This window comes from Halichoerus grypus, chromosome 7 (assembly GCF_964656455.1).
Source record: "Halichoerus grypus chromosome 7, mHalGry1.hap1.1, whole genome shotgun sequence".
NCBI lineage: Eukaryota > Metazoa > Chordata > Mammalia > Carnivora > Phocidae > Halichoerus > Halichoerus grypus.
Genome location: NC_135718.1, coordinates 73,960,092 through 73,981,933, shown reverse-complemented (window position 1 = coordinate 73,981,933; position 21,842 = coordinate 73,960,092). Strand labels below are relative to the sequence as shown.

The following is a 21,842-nucleotide window of genomic DNA, read 5'->3' as shown; positions in this document are numbered from 1 at the left end:
TCTCCTTTCTCAACACGGCATGAATTTCTCATATAATGACTTGCTTTTATAAGTGTCATAATTGGTACTCACAACCTCATTAATACTGCCTTCTTCTGTGGCCACAAAATAAGTAAGGTCCGTGGAATTTTGAAATCCTGATTAGACCGCATTTACATGCCACTGATACAATAATTTAAGAATAGGTGCTGTCAGGATCACGGACACACAAACTAAGGGTACCCGGGAAGCCTGTCTTAGATAAACCTGGAAAACCATGCTACCACAAAGGTCTCATTATTCCCTGTCTTAGGGAGTTGTCACTCATCAAAGAGAGATACAGACTTATTTCTAAGCAATTTCCCTAGATAATTTGCAATCTACAGAGAAAGCTGGATTGGCCTGTGCTGGATCCTATCGGTAAACACATGACAGCATGGGCCCACTTACCAGGTACCTCTCAGAGGACACACTGACCAAAATGAGGTCATCTCCAACTCGAACCTTTTCTCCTTCCGATCGCTGCTTAGAGGCAGGATGAATGGTCCACCAACAAGCCTCCCCTGCAGGATGAACACAAAGAGGCACCTCTTACTGTAAAATCGATTTTCTTGGCCAGCGCCTCCAAAATAAAAGAGGGAAATGAAATAAGGCTTCCAAATCAGTCTCCTGATAAATAAAATGGTCTTTCCCACACAGCTTCCCGAAGTTTGAAATTGACTGCAAGTTCATCTCGCAGACCACAAAAATCAAAAGACTTAGGCCAAATTAACTCAGGATAAAGACATACTGAAATGCAAAGATTCTTTTCATGGAACCCGACTGTGGCATTTTGCAAACGTTGGTGTCTCTCCCCTCCACTAAGAATTGTTTAAAAGGCTATTTATTTATGCTACCATAAGGTCAAATTTACCAGTCACGCTGATCTTCCTGCAGTCTTTATATAATCACATGTTCATTGCTCTCTGTACTAACATCTAGTTTTCTGGCACATGATTTTCAAAAGGACTTGGGGTGTGGTAATGCGACAGTTCTGTTATAACAATTTTAAAATGCTGTACGTGTAGGGGATACGGATGAAAAATACATTCAAAGTCACCGAAATTTTACTATTCTGTGCCTTGTTTTATTCTTTATTTTAAAATGTGGTAGTTTCCACTAACCTAAGGGTAAAATATAAGAGATCCTACTATAGAAGGATACATTATAAAAATATCTGGGTACACATTAAATCAAATCATTTGTTCTAGAACAAGTCAAGCATAAGCCTCATGAGCCACATATCAATTCATTCTCCAGGCCCATTAGCTAAGATATAAACTTATGCAAACAATTCTTCAATCTGTTTATAGTTCCTTTTAGAATCTAAGTGTAAGTTCTATCCAAAAATGAGAATAGATTTCAGTGGTATCTGTTATCTAATACTTATTTTGTCCCTTGACCAGCTTTATTGTTTTTCCCTAAACACTTATTTTTTCTTCTTCACTAATTCCCCAATGTCAGAATTTAAGTTCCGTAAGAGCAGGGACTTTGTGTATTTTGTTCACTGGGGTTTTCCCAGCTCCTACTAGAATACTGTAGGCACTAAATAAAAATTCAATTTGCATAAATGGGTAAATTAATCGTCCAATAACATTTTTTAAGCATTCATACAGCCAATATGTAATGTACTCTGAGATGCTTTTCTTAGACAAATCACAGTCTTACTTGAATGTCACCTTACAGGATTCATTATTCATTCAATTCACATTTTTAGAGTTGCAGGGAGTTTTCATTCACCCACTCAAACATTTATAAAGCAACCACTATTTGTCAATCATTACTTTAGTAGCTGGGGATAACATCGATAAACAAGGAAGAAAAAGTCACCTGCCTTAGGAGTTTAATTCTGATTCAGGCAGGCACCTAACAAATAATAACTCTAATAATTCAGCAATTCAGATGAAGTAAAAAGCTATGGGGAAAACTGTAGCATAAAGGGATCAGACTTAGGCGGAGGGACTGCCTTGTTTTGTTGTTTTGACTCTTACATAATCATCTCAATGTATGAAAACAAATTATAGATCATGCATGTCCTTTACTCCTTCTGAGAGAGAAAACTGAAGACTTTGATGTAACTGCTGCTGAAAATCAAAATGAGAAAATTTTTAACAACTAGCAAAAACAAAGAGGAATGACTGAGCTTCTATAAAATGAAATAAAAATCAAAACAGTATTTATCTTGGGGCACCTGGGTGGCTCAGTCTGTTAAGCATCTGACTCTTGGTTTCAGCTCAGGTCATGATCTCAGGGTCCTGGGATGAGCCCCACAGGGGGCTCTGTGCTCAGCAAGTAGTCTGCTTCTGCCCCTCTTCCCGCTCTCCTCCCCTCTCTCCCTCCCTCTAAAATAAATAAATAAAATCTTTAAAAAAAAAAAAAGCAAAAACAAAGAAAACCATACTTTTTGGTGCCTAGGATTCTGGAATTTGTCATGCATAGGGATGTGCTGGTCTCTTAAAAGTTAATTAGGTTGGTGAATATTACTTTATGTTTGTTGTCTGTGAAAAATTTAGAGTATGGGAAAGTATGTTTTTTAGAGATTTGAGAGAGAGAGGGAGCAAGCAAGAGAAAGCATAAGATGGTGGGAGCAGAGGGAGAGGGAGAAACAGACTCCCCAATGAGCAGGCAGCAGATGTGGGGCTCCATCCCAGGACCCCAGGATCACAGCCTGAGCCAAAGGCAGACACTTAACTGACCGAGCCACCCAGGTGCCCCTGGGAAAGTATTTTAAAAATAGGAAGAGGGGGTAGGTGTGGGGGCAAAGCTTGATCCCACCTCTGAAAGGAACTACTTAATAAGAGTTGGTCTACTGCCCTCCTTTTTTTCTACTTGGTCTTTTTACTTATTTTTAATTCCCAAGTAATGCATATTCATTGTAAAAGATAATCACATTGTACAGAGGTGTATAAAGTGTAACAGAAAAGTCCTATTTTGATTCTCTGAGAGGATAAATGTGTTTATGCATACATTTTGTTTCAAAGTATAAAAATACATGTGTATTCAGACAGATATGTAGCCCTCTGAACACAGAAATGAAGACGACTTTCATTTTCTATCTTTTTGTTTGAATGCTAACATTAAGTATGTTTCATTTTTTAGACAAACTATTTTTAAGATAAATGATAAAAGAGATATGCAGTTATATTTCATAAACAGATCAGTGCACACTAATATGGTTAGCTTCCAGTAAAGCATATAATAGGTTTTGTTTTTCTAGCCAAATCACTAAAAAGAATAGGGTTTGAGGTATAGTTTGAACATCCAGCTAATTACGTGGGAATCACAAACCAATAGGAACAATATACACTTCCCCCTTCTACTAAAAACTTTCCTTAGAAAGGCATTCTTTTTTCCTGACTCCACACATAAGAACATTTACCTAACATATCTTTGTGTCTTATGACTTCTTCCAGTCCCATCCCTGCCATGCTCTCTCGGAACACAGCCTCTTCGGGACCAAGGTGCTCACCTGTTGTGTCCTCTTGCAAGCCAACATCAAAGGCCAGTTTATCAGTTGAAGACCGGGAGGTGGACAGGCAGCACAGATACTAAAAGATATAGAATCAGTAGTTGTCACTGAACATTTTTAGTCTGATTCTGACACATAATTTGCTATCAGTAAATCTCCGCTCTATCAGTCTTTTCCTTCACATCTGGATGCTTCACTGCAAAACCCAGGTTCTTCACAGGAGGTAAAAAAACATTTACACAGCATTCATTAGGAGCAATGTTCTAAAGGAGATGCACTCTTTTTTTTCTCCTCATGAAAAGATTGAGGAAATGTGTTCTGAGGAAATGTGTTCTGAGGAAATGAAAACAAAACTAGAAGATAAAAGACGTAAAAGACGACACCTTACTGGGGATATGTTTATACATCTCTCACTTCACGGGATATTCATGATCATAAGAAGTACAACCTGATCTGACTGTTGGAAATCTTTTTCCCAACAGAAATTGGAAAACTGTTCACTCTCATCTTCTAGTTTTGTTTTCATTTTTAAAATTGTAACTCTCTGAAATCCATCCGGAATTTACTTTGGTGTGCAGCATGTCACCTCACTGCAGTGAGGTTCCCACAAGTGTGCACATGTGTGTTTCCCCAGGAACAATTCAACTCTTGCAACACCATCATCTCCTTAGATCTCCCCATCCTCTTTCAGTTTCCCTAACTGTATATTCTTGGACGTAAAGTTTCAGATCATTTGTCAGTCCAACTCCCTTAACCCCATTCTAACCTCAAAAACGTTGTTAACTGGTGTAAGAATGAGGACACAAGCTGGTGAGGATGTGGAGAAAGGGGAACCCTCCCTCCTACACTGTTGGTGGGAATGCAAGCTGGTGCAGCCACTCTGGAAAACAGTAGGGAGGTTCCTCAAGATGCTAAAAATAGAGCTATCCTAAGACCCAGCAACTGGGTATTTACCCCAAAGATACAGATATAGTGAAAAGAAGGGGCACATGCACCCCATTGTTCATAACAGCAATGTCAACAATAGCCAAACTGTGGAAAGAGCCCAGACGTCCAACAACAGATGACTGGATAAAGAAGATGTGTTTTGTGTGTTTGTACACACACACACACACACACACACAGGAATATTACACAGCTATCAAAATAGAAATCTTGCCATTTGCAACGATGTGAATGGAACTAGAGGGTATTATGCTAAGCGAAATAAGTCAATCAGAGAAAGATGATTATAATATGATCTCACTGAAATGTGGAATTTAAGAAACAAAGCAGAGGATCATAGGGGAAGAGGGCAAAAAAATGAAACAAGATGAAACCAGAGAGGGAGATAAACCATAAGAGACTCTTAATCTCAGGAAACAAACTGAGGGTTGCTGGAGTGGGGGGTGGGGGGGGGTGAGAGGGATGGGGTGGCTGGGTGATGGACATTGGGGAGGGTATGTAGCACTGTGTGTTGTGCAAGACTAATGAATCACAGACCTGTACCCCTGAAACAAATAATACATTATATGTTAATTAAAAAATAAAAAACAAATAAATAAAACTAGGCATTAAAAAAAAAAAGAATGAGGACCCAAGGATGGATGTAGCATGAGGTCAAGATACACTACCATCTACAGCAAACAAAGCACCATCAGCAAGAACAGGAGCCCTGCAAAGAGTACTCAGAGCCAATTCCAGGCACTGAGCAAGTCCAGATCTCCCAGAGTCACTGGACAAATAATGCAAAACCTAGAAAATTCTTACTGGGAAATTGGTCCACTCACCTCAGTGGGTGTCTGTGAGTGTGAGGAGCTAGGAGATGAACCAATCAGGGGATAGATGTGTTGACATATTAAGTGGAAGTCAGTGCCACGGGGATATAAAATCAAATTCACCTCAAGATTCCGATTTCTGTCTCTTGACAGCAAAACACTGGCTCCCAAGGTTATAAAAAAGATACTTTTAGGGTCCCCAAACATGTTCTTAGCCAGTATAGAAGTGTGAGTCTGACCTTGAGAAAGGCTGCCCTTGGTGGTACCTGAGGTTTATAGACTTTAGATCTAACCATACTAAGTGTTCCATGATATTTTGCAATAATATTACAGTACTAGGCACTGTACCTATTAACATACATTTTCTCTTCCAATAATGTTCACAGCAACTATGATGTAAGTAATATAATTATTCCACTAAATGTTCATTAAGTTCCATGAGTACAAGGACATGATCTTCTTCACTACTATATACAGCACCTTGAACAGTGCCTAGCACACAGTAGGTGCTAAATAATATTTATTGAATAAATGAATAAAATGTTAACATGCAATTAGAGGTTTAAAGAAGTTCAGCATGGTCTCCAAGGCTGAACAGCATATAGGAAAGTGAGCCTGAACCCAGATCTACTGACCAAGTCCAGGCTCCTAACCCACTATGTACAGGGAGTTTTCTTAAAAACAGACCCTCATGTTTATTATTTAATGCAGTTTTTGTGTTTTGAATGGTATTAGAAGTAGAATTCTTTCCATGTATTTTTAATGCATGACTGCTGTATGCAAATAGGTTGCATTGATATATTTATCTAGTATCCAGCCACTTTATTAAAGTACATTCCTTATTTTATCTCTTATCTTGCTGTGTCAGCCAAGATTTCTGGAAGTGTCAAATAGATATTTTTGGTTTTTGTTTATTTGTTTGAGTTAGTTTTGTCAAGAATCACTTTAGTGTTTGATAATTAAAATTTATGTTGGTTACTGATTTGACATTTATCACTGAGAAATTAATCATCAATGCTTAGTTTTTATTAGAAATGGATGTTGAGTTTTATTAAATAGTTTTTCAGCACCTATTAAGATGATCACAATTTTTCTTATTTGATTCTATTTATATGATGAAGCACACTAATAGAAATGATATTATTAAGGCATCATTAAAATCATATCTATACTTTCCCTATACTTTTCCTATACTTTGAATTCTATTAACCAGAATTTTAAGTCAGATGTTCACACTGGTATTTGTGATTAAGATTGACAATTTTTTATATGTTTTGGGTATTGATATTGAGGCTATGCTTAGTCACCTGTTCTGGAATGATTTAAATAATATCAGAACTCTCTCCTTCCTGAAAGGAATAATCAATTATATTATACTTTCAAATGTTGGGCCATCATGTATTCACAAAAATTATATTGATGAAAAATTTAAATAATGTGGAAAATGCTTATGCTACAATAATATATTTTTAAAAATCAGGACATAAGTTTGGTTATGTAGTAAGATCTCAATTATGTAAAAAAATTAAGAACAGAGAAGATTACAATTTTTTAGAAGTCCCCACACTTTCTCTCATTAACATGATCATGAAGAATTGTGTCTTCTGTAATTTCAAAATTTCATAAAATGAATATGAATTGCTTTTATAACTTAATAAAGCTTTTAAAAGAATGGAATGACATTTTTATATATTTTATAAAATATATGAAATGTCTCGTTTATATAACAAAAATATATAGAAGTGCACATATATCTAGATAGATGGAAATGTATATGGTTATTTATACCTATAAGGATAACCCATGTGGATATAGCTTTTTTTATCTTATCTGTTTAATTTACTTAATCTAATAAGTCATTTTTCTAATAAATGAACTGTTTAAAAATAATCAGAAATGAGAAATATTTCTTGACTCTCACACCTATTTCCTCCTAAAACTAGTCTATTAAAAGAGACTAAAAAATAGGAGTCACAAATGATAGAACTGAAGGACTTTACAGGTCATCTAAGCTAACTCTTATTTTATAAATGAGCAAATTAAACAGAGTACAAAGATATTAAAGAACACATACAATTACAGAACTCATAATACCATCACTAGAAAAGCTATTACCAACACTTCCTGATGGTATATGTCTAAGAGATGATACCAAAATGCATACTCACCATGCCGCTGTAGGAATGACGTAGCAGTATGGCATGTCCATAGAGGAGTGTCCGATGACCACCACCTTGAGCAGTCTGTGGAGAGAAACGAAAGGGTCGACAAGAAAAAAAAAAAAAAGAGTAAGCTTAACAGTCAGTAAGATACTCTCTTGTTATCAAGAAAAAGTTGAATAGGAAAGAACAAAGTAAAACTAAGCAAAGTTCTGTCGAAAGAATATTTAAATTGGAATAAGGCTATCAAGGAAATCTCTACTGTGGGGTTGGCAGTTGATCTAGTCCTCAAAGAATGAACTTGATTTTGGTAACTAGTCATAATTTGTAATTATTTTTTCATGGTTATTTATTGTATTCCCCATTATATTGTGATCTGCATTGGGTAGGGACTATGGTACTTTATTCACCATCCTCCCCCAGGTTCCTAGCAAAATGCCTGGCACACAATAAGGATAAATATCTGTTCAATGAATGACTCTTTTTAAAACACAAAATTGATCAAATCATCTCCAGGTTTAAAATTTTTTCATGGCCTCCAACTTTTTTTTAAAAAGAGAGTTTGCATTTTTTATATGAAATAGAGGAAGGCTTCTCAAATTTTAGCAGGCTTACAAATCACCAGAAGAGCTTAGGATAAAGAGTGAGGATACTAATTTGTGTATACTTTAAGAAGTGAAGAAAGCACATTAATATCTAATACTACTATACCTCTTTCCACTCAAAAGATATCCCCCTCACTATTGTTCCATACAATTTCTAAAAATAATTTTATTTACATGTTATGTTTAAAAGACCTCAAAACTGTTCTTAAAACAGGTATGGAAAGGTCTTCCAATAAGAAAAACTGCTTTTAAAAAAGGAGAATCACTTTTCTCATATACTGAGAGTAAAAGGGAAAAATCTACTTTGCAAAATCATATTCCTCCTCAGAACGAGGCCCTCTTTAAAAAGTACTTTCATTTTTTTTAATATGTTTGATTTAGTGTGGCTAAGAACAATTTTATTCACCTTGTCTGATTTGGATCACTTTGATAGGAGCTTACCTTTTCAAACTAGATGTGGGCTCCAAAGCCATAAAATACTGAACTTGAATAACACTCGACAGTCATACCAATCAAAACAAGATTTTTTAGAAATGAAGGACAAGGCTTTAGATTTAACCCAAAAGCGTTAAGTGCTCCTTTTATTCTAAAGCTTTGCCTATAGAGTTCACATACATACAGTATGTATGTATGTGCGTATACACACACACACAAACATGCACACACATACATATATAAATGTTCAAATTGGTTAAGCTAACACAGATATTGTAGTGTCATAGTGTCTGAATTTTCTTTCAACTATAGATTTTACACAATTAGACAATCACAGATATTTACACTATAGATTTCCTCACTACTTAAATACAAACTTATTCCACAGATTTAGTTTTAATAGAACACCCGTAAAAGTATGCAGATAACCCACAATAAATTAACTTTGTTACCTAAGAGAGCATTTTCTTTTTTTAAGATTTTATTTATTTGACAGAGAGAGAGAGAGAGCCAGAGAGACAGCACAAGCAGGGGGAGTGAGAGAGGGAGAAGCAGGCTTCCCGCGGAGCAGGGAGATCGATGCGGGGCTCGATCCCAGGACCCTGGGATTGTGACCTGAGCCGAAGGCAGACACTTAATGACTGAGCCACCCAGGCACCCCTTAAGAGAGCTTTTTAACACAAAGTGAATGCAATTTCTTTCACAGGGTCTACAATACTTTTCCTCTAACTTGTCATTTTAAAAGATACTACTCTAACTGGCTCTGAATCAGAAAAAAAAAAAAAAAATGTGTAATTTCCACTCTTGAGCAGATTGGATAACCTCTTCATTCAACAAACATTTATCAAAAAAAAAAAAAAATTATGTATGTGAGATGCATCCAAAGATGTACCTTGGTTCTTCTCTGTGTTTTTTTGATTTGGTCAGTCATGTTAATTTTTTTGGTAATTTGGCCTGCTCCTTGCTTTAATTGATGTGAGCAAATATTTAGGGACTTCCTTTGCTGTAGGGAACTTCTGGTAGCCACTTCTAGGGTTATACCTTCAAGATTCTACAACATTGTGCCTCGTGTGGACTGTTGGACTCCCCCAGAGCAATTTCAATGAGAAAAAGATCATCACTGCTGGGTGATGTATCACAAGCAGTTGTAATTCAGGACCCTGGAACAAAGATCCATTTTCCCTTTAGCCCCCCAAACCTAAATCTATAAGTACTCAGCTATATGACCGTATTATGCTATGAGAATCCCGCTAGGACCAACTAGATAGGAGTCAATCAAGCTCATGGAGCAGGAAGCTCAAGGCTGGTGCCTTTCAAGATCACACACAGGAAAAGATAATCTTGGCATTTTTTGAAGTTAACATTTTAACTGTTAACACATGGGTAAAGTGAGCAGAGCTTTCAACTGTACCAATTCAAAAAAAGAAGTAGAAAATTAAATTTTACATAAGGTGAATACACTTTCAACTCACACTAATGCCATCTATACTTTAACTAATCCTGCTAATTCTCCAGTAAGTATTCTAGGAAAGAAACACTCTGTCCTATTCATTCAAAAAGTATTTATTCGAAGGCTACTGTCTGAGAGGTAGGATAACCTGACGCCCAGGGTATCATGCGTAACAAGCTCACATTATATCTTCTTCCGCATTGAGGATCAACGTTTTCTCTGAAAACCAAAATTATTTATTCACTCAACAATTATATACTGGATCCCATGTAGTTTCCTTCAAATATTTGCACACTAACAGCAAAGAAAATGAAGTTAAAGCATTAACATACAAATAATGGAATGTTTCTTAATGCCTCCAACTACATGATGGATTATCAGATCCTTTTCCTACAAGTATTACCTGAAATTGATATGCCCTTGAAGTACATTTCCAAGTGTGACTTAGGCCCCACCTGTCCCTGAAAATGTAGCTGTCAATCCACAGTACCCCAGCTCTGCCCATGGGGTTGCTAGAGCCTGTGCTATTGGTTAGTGAGCTGGCCCCAGGCAGAACCAGGATCTGGAAGTCAGCCTCTGCTAGACTACTGGGGTCTCCTATAGATGTGGGGTCTACGTGAAGGAGCTGCTGCCCTCTTAGGGAAAACAACAACAACAAAAACATTAACAACTGTCATCCCCAAACTCTCTCCGTATTTCGGATGCTGGAGAACTAAGCATCAGTTATTAGAAGGTAAAATTTGACTTTTTGAAATTATCAGTTAAAAACGTGTTTTTGGTGTGTGTGGGTTTGGTCCCCTTACCCCTGAAATGAACTGACAGGGTTAATGATACACAGCAGTGTAAAAAGAACAAGAGCTCATGAGCTGTAAGTGGATAAAAGAGTCCAGAATACATTCAAACACAATCTAAGCAACACTGCTGTGTGTATTCTAAACCAGCCTCGTTTTACACAAATTATCTTAATATCAATTTAGTATTAATAGGCATTCCTATGCCTCTAGCTTGCCAGGATCTTGCCAAAGATGTCCAGTTAGGAGACCCATATTATAACTGAAAGCTCTGATGTAAATGCGTCTACATTTACATTTATTTAGAACAATATGCAGTCGATGGGCATATAATGTATTCATCTGTTATTCTCTGTGGGAAGGGGGACAAATTGGATCACTGTAACTACATCTGAATTATTACTATTAGAACTTAAAATGTAAGAGCAGAAAAGTATAAAACATAAAACCGTAATAGCAATGACTAAGATAAACTAAAGGCGTTTATATGCACATAAAAATTATTGGCACTGTGTTTCTGTTGTTTGGGTTTTGTTTTTTTTTTTGGCTCTGTTCTTTAAATATGTGTGTTATATACTGGCTTATTAACATGTCACTTGTATGGCTGCTTTTAAAACTAATTTACTAATCACATAATATCTAAATATTTCAAGTTTTCTGTTTTTCTAGTCTTTTCTATACAGAAATGTTATGTTAACAAATGGAGGACATTTCTCATAATTCCAGGCCCTTATTACGCAAACATTTTTTTTAATAAGTCAGACTACAGAAATTCTCCATAGCCCTTGACTGCTATGACATAACATGCCATTTTAGAAGCAAAACAATGAAATCTTAACAAGAATTTATCACTGCGGGTAATACTTAGCTAAGCTGCCAAAATTTAAAACAACAGACAACAAGGATAAGAAATTTGCATTAGAGAACGTCTTGCATTGTGTTCAGATATTTAAGCAGAAAAGCTTTTCAGTTTACCTTCAAATACTAATAGTAAAACTTGAGAAATGAGTTATTCCAGGGAGAAAAATAGAAAAATATCTCCATGCTTAAGCTTTCAAATCATCTGAGAAAAACACATACGGGAATGGCTCAAGATCAACCAGAGCCGCACAGAGTTATGGAGCCTGGTATTCTGGTCGACCTATGGGTCTGCCAGCAGCCGGAGATATTCACAGTCCTGCCATCTTTAATAGTAAACCACATAACAGATTCACAGGATGACTGTAATACTTAATGAGAAATCTGGCTTCAGTGCAAAATAAACATGTCTGACAAAGCCAGTTGAAATGGCACTGGATGGCTTACTTCTGATGGGGTCTTAACCAAAAGCCTCTGAAGTGGGGCAGATCTAAGGTCTATGACAGTACTGATTAACCATTGTGCCAAGAGCAGAAATGGGTTCCCGCCACAAGGAAGCATCTGTCTGGTTCTAGGAGGTTAAATGATGCCTGTCCAGGTATGAAACCCAAAGCAAATCATGATTGAAAGGTGACAGCTGAAGAAAATTCAGCATCTTTTCCCTTTTAAGTGGCTTAAATTACTATAATTTCATGCATATACCCTCTGCTCAGACTCTAACCTTTCCAAGATCATCCAATACAGCTAAGAAAATAAACCACTGGGCTTCTGGCTTTGCAGTTAAAACGAATTAGAGCGTAATTAAATTATTTTAGGTATGCTACCTGGTTTAAATTGATTCTGCACATCATCTTGCTGTTTGCATTGATTTTTATATGAACCTGCTCTCATGAAAGAGCTTGGAACAGAAGTTTCAGGTAACTATTCCATTCACCCTCTTCTAAGGGAAAGTAGATATGGCACTGGATAAGGGATTGATGTGATAAAATGCCAAGATGATAAAAGGAGTACAGTAAATGCAGAAGTGGCAAGAAAAACTAAATTTTTCAAACCCAATTTCATTAGCTAGGTATTAATATTTGCATAGGCAGGTTTTACTGCTATTTATACCATTTTCACAACTAAAATGCTTGTTTCACGATGTTTAAGTGGTTAATGATCTCTCTCCCCAATGTTATAATTAGTATCTTCTACTGAAAACTAATAGCTGTAGTTATTTGAAATTTTGGAAAATGTCGTGTCCTTGCTGACAGCTGGCTTCAAAGAAGGCTCTGCTCTGTCATCCCATCCAAACTGTCAAATTCCTAATGTTCATGAAGAGGTCCAGTTGTCAGGACCTCATAATGCTCCTGGTTCAGAGTATTGGAAAATATGAATGATAGACTTAGCTAAGTAACTCCATGCACGGACACGAACACTTTGCTTCCTTTTTTACATGCCACCTTTTTGTTTATTTTTTAAAAGATTTTATTTATTTGAGTCCACCTTTTTAATCTACATCCAGAATTTTGATTTAACAGGTCTCATAGTTTGTATCTTTTTAAATGATATTCCTTTGAATTTTTTAATTATCTTAAGCCTTTGCTAAGTGAATACAGTAAGTTTCTCTATATGTTGTTTCTTGGCTTTTAGAATAAAAAAAATTAAATTTCATGAATGATATATGAGAGATAGGATAGGTACATAAAAATGAAACCAAAAAAATTTCTAGTTTATGTCTCAAAAGAATGACATTCTGCTCTTCCCCTTCTTCACTTGCATATTTTCTTCAATAACATGACCATGTACTCTACTCTCCTCTTTGAGCTTATCTCCTTTTAAAACCTTTCCATTTTTCTAATTTGGTTAAGAAATGAAAAGGAGTTAAATTATTTTCACTTCTCCCGGAGTAGGTAATTTGATAATAGCTTCTTGGTGCCTCTTCTAATTTCCCAGAGTACAAATCTCCTACTGTATTCATGCAAGACAGCTTAAAAACAAAATAGTCAGTATAATTCGAAGTGAAAATTCTTTTTTTTTTTTTTTTGATTTTTAAGTAGACTCCATGCCCAATGCAGGGCCCAAGGTGGGGCTCGAACTCACAACCCTGAGATCAAGACCTGAGCTGAGGTCAAGAGTCAGATCCCTAAGCGACTAACCCACCCAGGTGCTCCCTGCCCCAGAGTGAAAACTCTGAAGGAAAGCTGTTGAAAAAAAATTTATGTTTTAACAGGAGAAATTCCTAACATTGGCTAAATAAAACAATATGTTACAATATGACCCAAGATATCAAACGTCTTTCATTAAGCTGTCAAATTAAATGCGTGATTTATTTAAATTTACAAGTTCCAAAGTTTGATTTAAATTTTTATTTTTTAAGATTTTTTTTTATTTATTTGACAGAGAGATAGACAGAGCCAGAGAGTACAAGCAGAGGGAATGGCAGAGGGAGAGGGAGAGGGAGAGGGAGAAGCAGGCTCTACACTGAGCAGGGAGCCTGATGGGGGGCTCGATCCCAGACCCCTGGGATCATGACCTGAGCCGAAGGCAGATGCTTAACCATTTGAGCCACCCAGGTGCTCCTGATTTAAATTTTAAAAACTTGAAAATGTGAACAAAAGTGCCATGAATTCAAAAATAAATACATGTAACCAAACTTAAAACGCACAAAGTATTATATACATTAACAGATGATCCAGTGTCTTACCTTCATCATGAATTTCTGTAGGGGCATAAGGAAAAGAGAGAAAATATTAAATATACATTATTTCAAAGATTTTAAAATAGCTCTTATTTATAAAGATTCCACTGTTCAAAATGGAGTTATGTGAATAAAAGAAGCATAAAAAACTACATTCACTGTGGTGTCACAAGAAAATTTAGTATCAACTACATGCTAGAGAAAAGGTGTAGCAAGCAAAACTCTCTTTAAAAATGTCTTTACATTAGTTTTTCCTATTTCTGTGAAAACATGCTCCTCTACTTTAATGCCTGATTCAATTTACAACATAGCTAAGCAGAAAAAATAACCAAAGGTAAAATCTCAAAAATTACACTCTGAAAATGCTTTAAATTTTTTTATTTCATTTTTTGCATAAAAATGCCGTGATATAAACAGCAACCCAACTAAGTTTAGTAAAAACAGTGCATTAGAAACAGGTAACGTGGATTGTAAACTCAAATGCTGTGATAAGCTGCTCATATTTCATGCAAAATAACAGTAAGCAAGTCCTACACACTACATATTGTGAGATGTGAATTTCAAAGAAAAATCACAAAAACTTTTCTTTTTCCCTTAAAATGACACAGCCTCTTTTCATGATTTACATATATTATAACAGCTCTTTTTTGCTTCTACAAAACATAATATGCACATGGCATTTCTTCATTTTCCTTTAGACCCATAGAGTTTGACTCCCTCTTCTTAAAAGGAGTACACAGATGAGAAAGAGCTAAGAAGGAAAAATGATATTATATTTCCAAACTTAGGGTTAAATTTAGTTGTCACGGCATGTAAGCCCCACAGAGAAAAGATACACATATTTACATTCATTTTAGAGAAAACAGCAAGGAGAAGTTTTCTAAAATAGGTATTTGTAAATACCACAGTAATGTTCCTGAAACATACACGCATAGTAATTTATATATAACTAAATGGCAACTCTATTGTGACTGGGTTTTTTTTTTATTTTTAATATTATAATTTGGTTAAAGTTTTATTTAAGTAATCTCTACACCCAACCTGGGGCTCAAACTCTCAACCCTGAGATCAAGAGTTGCATTCTCTTCTGACTGAGCCAGCCAGGCGCCCCTGTACTTCTATAATGTTTAAGGAAAAAGTGTAAAGACCCATTTCATTCTTAGCTTTAAAAATATAGGCTGTTTGCTTACACTGTTGTGATATCAATGGTAAATGATATCAGAAAACTTATTTTCCATGATGAAACTGACCAATCATCCTAAATGTGATCTCTGGTGATATATACTAACTATCACTACATGAGGAATTAGGAAAAAATCATTTTTCAGCCTTAATTCAAAGAAAAACAAAAACCCAAAATTTTGTTACAGATCATGGTTTATGACAGATACCTTATTCATGAGATTTTTATTTTTTTAATTGATCTAGGTTTTGGAGATTTTTCCTTAAGAAAGTTCTCAGCCAATTTTGTCAGTTATCTAAGGTTAAACTACTTCAGGACTGTAGTAAATAGAAACAAGAACGGTCAGGGCAGTCCCAGGTCTGCTAGTCACAAGTTCTAAGTTGTGTCTCACTTCAAGAAGGGCAAGTCACAGGAGAGAATAATCCGGATATAGGGTAAAAGAGAACAAAAACTGAAAATTAGCAAAGGCCAAAATATCCATCTGTAGAATGAGAAAGAAGAGCAGATGTAATAGACTCACATTATCAAAAGATAATCAAAAACGTGATTTGTGGTGTTACTAACACTAGCTATTTGTACAAATCATCTGTTGGTCCATTTGGCTTAAGTTCTAGCGATAACAAAGGGGTAGGTGAGAAATTCAAAACAGATCATTCAAGGGCAAAAAAGAAAGCAAGATACATTAAAACAAAAAGGATAAATATGTTATTTTAATCTCAATATAAACACCGTACGGGTATGATAAAAAGCAACAGAAAAAAGTACCAAAAATCCTTTAAACATTGCTGACAATGATTAAAAAAAAAAAGAAACCCAGGCATAAAGATAAATATTGAAGAGAATAGTCTTGATGTAGGTTAAGAATATCACCTTATGCTTACAAGTTTACACTTATTTATTTCCCTCATGGAAAGATAATTAGATAAAAGCTAAAATTCTATTAGATGAGATACAGAAGTGCAGGACTATAAACACAATTAAGAGTCCAGGCACCAACATGGATTGACACTGCTTTCTGTCTAAGAAGAGACTGGAGGAGGATGAAACCCAAAGGGGGAGATTTTAGTTCTTCAGGGTGAAATTACAAGCAGCTATAGCTCAGTGTCCCCAGTTCAGTGTAATTACTTCAGAACTGGCAGTCGGATGAAGCTTCGAACGTGAGCAAGAGTTGGAAGCATACCAGGCATTACGCAAAATGAACAGGAACCAGCAAGAGGAATAGTGCTTCTTACGCTTTAACTCCAACAAAGATGGCCCCGGGGGTCTAACAGATGGCAAACTGAAGCAGAATAGCCTTTGGTCTAGAAAAGTATGTCATTTGATCTAGCACATCGGAAAGACCTTAGGGATTTTCTTAGCATATGCCAATGATCATGAGTAGAAAAACAAATCAGATAGCAATACTCCACTCTGAAAATTGTAATCAAACACTGGACATCAAGAGAATGCATAATTACATTCAAACTGTTGCTGGTATAAAGAAACGGTGATTCAGGTGACGTAGAAAGCTCCTCTACCATAATTAGACCTTTCAGTTCAACCTTGAGTTTTTTAAACTGTTATTTCAGTTTTGTGAAATGACAGTTGATTAAAAAAAATTAATACTTCTGTCTATTGACCTGTTTCAGAAGTTTTAAAAGAACCTTTCTGAAATGCCTTTTTAAAAGTTATATAGATATAGAATTAGCACAAAATAAAAATTTGGGGGCTTGTCACTAAGAAGAGTTAGCCAATACAACAATCTAAGAGACTAAGGCAAAATTTTGACTCAGGAGTCCTTTTAAAACGAAGTTTCCATTAGGGGGACGGAATGTCCTACCCTGCACACAAGCTATCCATCGAATTTCACCTCACGGGTCACTTTTTCTCTCCATGTCTCAAAATGCTAAAATTTCTCCATAATCTTCCAACTGGTAACCTCTAATTTGTGAGTGAGGAGCCATCTGGTAAACTTCATTATGTCGAGAAAAAAAAAGTTATTTCACCACCAAAGACTTGGGATTATTGGTGGATGTTTCTTTTTTACTGAAGTCTAACTGACATGCAATGTTATATTATTTTCAGGTGTACAATATATTCATCCGACAATCTATACATTACTCGATGCTCCCCACAGTAAGTATAATCACCATACGTTACTATTATATTGCTGACTATATCCCCTATGTTATGCTATTTCAGTTATTTTATAACTGAAAGTCTGTATCTCTTAATCCCTTTCACCTATTTCACCCACCACTCCCCCCAACCTCCCTTCTGGCCACTAGTTTGTTCTCTGCATTTATGAGTCTATTTCTGGTTTTTGTTATTGTTGTTGTTCGTTCATCTGTTTTGTTTTTCGGATTCCACATATAAGTGAAATGATACAGTATGTATCTTTCTCTGTCTGACTTACTTCACTTATCATAATACCCTCTAGGCCCATCCATGTTGGTGGCTGTTTTAAGGTAATAATGTTCCCAACATATTTCAGGGAATGAAAGAAGTTTAAGAGTAAAAACTCCAAGTTCCAAGTGTGTATCAAGATAGACTATCTACTAGGATATATGGTTATACATTTGTAAAAACAAAACCCTCAACTACTTCCCTTATGATGACAACATCGTATGCAAATGCTTAACTTTCTAGGGATTCCCCACTAAAAATATCCAAGACTGAACTGATGGACAGACATGTTGACTGTAGGCCCAGGAAGCATCTAAAAGGAGCTCAGCTTCCAGCCCATGAAAGAGCAATGGTACCTGTAATGATAGGGCCCATGGCTATGCCCTCGCATCGCTCCTATTAATGACAATCCCTGGCACCTAGTGATATGTGCGTGCTGGTATCTTTTAAAGAATTCATTATATTTGGGGGGGCAGGTCGGTAGTAATGTTGTCATTTTTAACCTATCGACAACTCTGTCTAGGCAGGGTTTGAATGGACTGCATTTTCTTTTGAGTGTAATGGATTTGACATATATATATACATGTGTGGAATTATCTAGTTCTTCTTGAGAAGGATAAGAGAAATAATAATAAGCTGATAAGCTACTATAAATCCTCCCATTTTCTCTCTCAGACACACATTTGTAAATCACTGAGCTGCATGAACATCCAAAATATGAAGTAGAAGAACGATCTAGAGCTTTCGTCTTTGCATAGCTTGTCTTATGAAAAAGATTTCTTAAATCAAAAACAAAAAATTCATCTGTACACAGAATATATGGGTCATAATGACCTGATTATACATAAAGCCTTACCTATACTCAGACCACCTTGTATATCAAGATATAGAAGATTCTATTTTTTTTTCCAAATCATTTCAAACATGAACGAACCTTGATAACATGAAAGCATTTCACAGACCCTCACATAATAGCACTTGCACATGAAAACACATTATTAAAAAAAAAAAAAAAACTGTTACTGAGTTAGGAACATTTGAAAGAATTCTGTATTTTAACAATTACAACAGCATCAATGTATTCTTTTTTTTTTTTTTAAGATTTTATTTATTTATTTGAGAGAGAATGAGAGACAGAGAGCATGAGAGGGAGGAGGGTCAGAGGGAGAAGCAGACTCCCCGCTGAGCAGGGAGCCCGATGAGGGACTCGATCCCGGGACTCCAGGATCATGACCTGAGCCGAAGGCAGTCGCTTAACCAACTGAGCCACCCAGGCGCCCAGCATCAATGTATTCTTGAAAAGAGCAAGTAAATATATGAGACCTCATTTGGTCTATAGACAATGCTTCACATATAAAAATATCACAATCTTTTCCACCCCTTCTCCCCAAACTCCACCTGTGACCTGCAATCCCAGGCCCCATGTTAGAGACCAAAGCTATGGGTTAGGGGTGCCAGAAGGCTGGGGTGGAGTAGAGGAAAAGAAGAGGCGATCAATCACCTGTTAATCCAGGACTCACCAACGTTATTCTCCCTTGGTGCATGAAGAGCAGAATTTGATTACTCAGTAGGCTCGTGATCAAACGCAAAACACTCAAAGATGCTCAAAGAGACACTGGGAAACAAGTAGAGAGAGGAAGGGAGGGAGGGAGGAAGAGATTGATTAAGACTGATTGGTTGACCTTGGATGAAACTATCCAGAATCATGCTTTCAGAAAATTTATAAAGAAGCCATCTTAATTACCATATATATTTAAGTTTTAGAATGCTCCTAAAGGTCTTCATCTGGGGTTGTTAAGTGTACTACACAGATAAGCATAACAGTGTTAAAATAGGACACCTGTCTCAGAACAAAGTCATGGCAAGTACTGCCACATTCTAAACCACACTGTTATACCACCTAAGCAGGAACACCAAAGGGGGTGACTGAAAATCCACTTGCTGCCCTTGACTGACCCCCAGTTCTGGTCTTCCAGAAGCAGATGGAGAGCAAAGAGATGATTTCTGGGAGGGAGGTTTTGGTAGGCTCATAGTCCTGCTCTCCCCCACACCCAAGCTTGCCCTAGCAAGAGTGGCTTCAGGGACACCTGTGTCCTCAGGATGCAGGACACTAGAGACCAGCATCTGACTGTGCCTGAAGATCAAGATGAAGAGACAGGCTAAGTAGGCTGTGGCAGCAGAGGGCAGGGCTGCCACTGGGAGGTGGCCTGCTGCAAACAAGCAGACCGGCCATCCTAGAAAGAGGCAGCCTGGAGAATGTCTGTAATGCCCCCAAGAGACCGTAGGACAAGGCAGTCATCACCACCGACCAGCTGGGGGACCAGTGGCTGCAGCAAGAGAACCACAGGTCAGATTTCTGGGGATGGGCATGCCCCAGAAAACCCTAACAAGTACCCCCCAAAGCGTGTCAGCTTTAACACCCAACAAGCTTGATGAACAGCACTGCCATCAAGACTTCCTGCCAACTCTCCTCTTCTCCCATGTTCCCACCACACCCTGAGAGGGGCAGGAGCTCTGGACAAGGGGCAGAGGTGTGAGGAACCCGGCAGCGTGAAGTGAGAGGCAGCTTCCCACAGCCCTTTCCCCTCCAGGCCTCCTGCCTGGGGCAGACTGGGCCCCAAGACAAGTAACTTGCACTAACTTCAGACTTCACCTATTACACAGGATTAGGCGATTTAATTACCAAAATGAGACTTTTGTGGCTTGAAATGACTGGCGGGGGTGTCTCACGGTCCGAATATAAGAAACGTTGTAGGACCCATCCTAATTTAACCAATGGGACAAAGGAGAACAAGCCCCCCACAGAGCAGGTAGGTAGGCAGGGAGTTAATTTGTTTTTGGTTACCCTTCAAGGTACCTGTTATCGTAGAATTTCACACTTCTAATGACAAATGCTTAAGATTTTAATTACACGGGTCTTCAAAGAAAGAAAGAGTTCAAATCTAAAAATTACTGAGTGATGTGCTCATAGTGACTATCAGTTTTCTCAAATGAATCCAGAAGGGTATTTTAATTATATGATGCCTAAATGGCAGTATATTCCAGCATCAATGTTTTATTATTAATATCATGGTAATATTTTAGAACAATAAAGGACTAGTCCAGATTCTGACCCTACAGACAAGGAGATGATATCCACAGAGAGCCTACATAACTGCATGATTTTCAGCTCAATATTACTTCCATTACTTTCTCAGAATCAGAAAGAAATCTCTGCTGCAAAGATTTACAAATAAACTTAATTTTGAGATGCAAATATTACTCAGCCATCAGAAAAGATGAATACCCAACTTTTACATCAACATGGATGGGACTGGAGGAGATTATGCTAAGTGAAATAAGTCAAGCAGAGAAAGTCAATTATATGGTTTCACTTATTTGTGGAACATAAGGAATAACATGGAGGACATTAGGAGAAGGAAGGGAAAAATGAGGGGGGGAATTGGAGGGAGAGATGACCCATGAGAGACTATGGACTCTGAGAAACAAACAGGGTTTTAGAGGGCAGGGGGGAGGGGGGATTGGTTAGCCCGGTGATGGGTATTAAGGAGGGCACGTACTGCATGGAGCACTGGGTGTTATACGAAAACAATGGATCATGGATCACCACATCAAAAACCAATGATGTATTGTATGGTGACTAACATAACATAATAAAATTTAAAAAAAATAAAAAAAAATAAGAAAAAGCCACATAGTGAGGCAGATCAAAAGTAGCCAGCTACACAGAGGAAGAAAGAGGAAATACTTACGGACAATGGCAAAGGGGGTTTATATTTGTGCAAACATCCTATTTCCAAGAGATTTGAAAGTGGCTTGAATGGTTGGTTCAAGAAAAAGTATCTAGGTATGGCACAGAAATGGTGTAATGGAAGTGAAGGGGTACAAAGATGAGAAAAGACAAAGAGACTTGTTTCAGGATGGCTAATATTGCCGGGGGACCCAAAAAGGTGACAAACATGTTCTGAGAAACAGGCTTTCATTCCCAAGACAAGAACAATGTGAAGCCTGGATTAGAATTTTAACTACAGGCACAGAAGATAAGAAATTTC

The 21,842-nt window shown here is 37.1% G+C and overlaps 1 protein-coding gene across 3 annotated transcripts in view; it reads right to left on the bottom strand.

Moving 5' to 3' along the window:
- RYR2 (ryanodine receptor 2) overlaps nucleotides 1–21,842 on the bottom strand; it is a 731,966-nt gene that overhangs the window by 407,971 nt on the left and 302,153 nt on the right. For 2 of the 3 annotated variants that reach the window (XM_078077754.1, XM_078077753.1), the window contains exons 1-4: nucleotides 14,229–14,238; nucleotides 7,413–7,487; nucleotides 3,488–3,566; nucleotides 430–542 (exon numbers count right to left, since the gene is read on the bottom strand). In XM_078077754.1, coding sequence (XP_077933880.1) covers nucleotides 430–542; nucleotides 3,488–3,566; nucleotides 7,413–7,487; nucleotides 14,229–14,237 — 276 coding nt within the window. In that variant the 5' untranslated portion in view covers nucleotide 14,238. Of the gene's footprint in view, nucleotides 1–429; nucleotides 543–3,487; nucleotides 3,567–7,412; nucleotides 7,488–14,228; nucleotides 14,244–21,842 lie in introns of those variants that run through there. The other variant, XM_078077755.1, reaches the window with a different exon arrangement.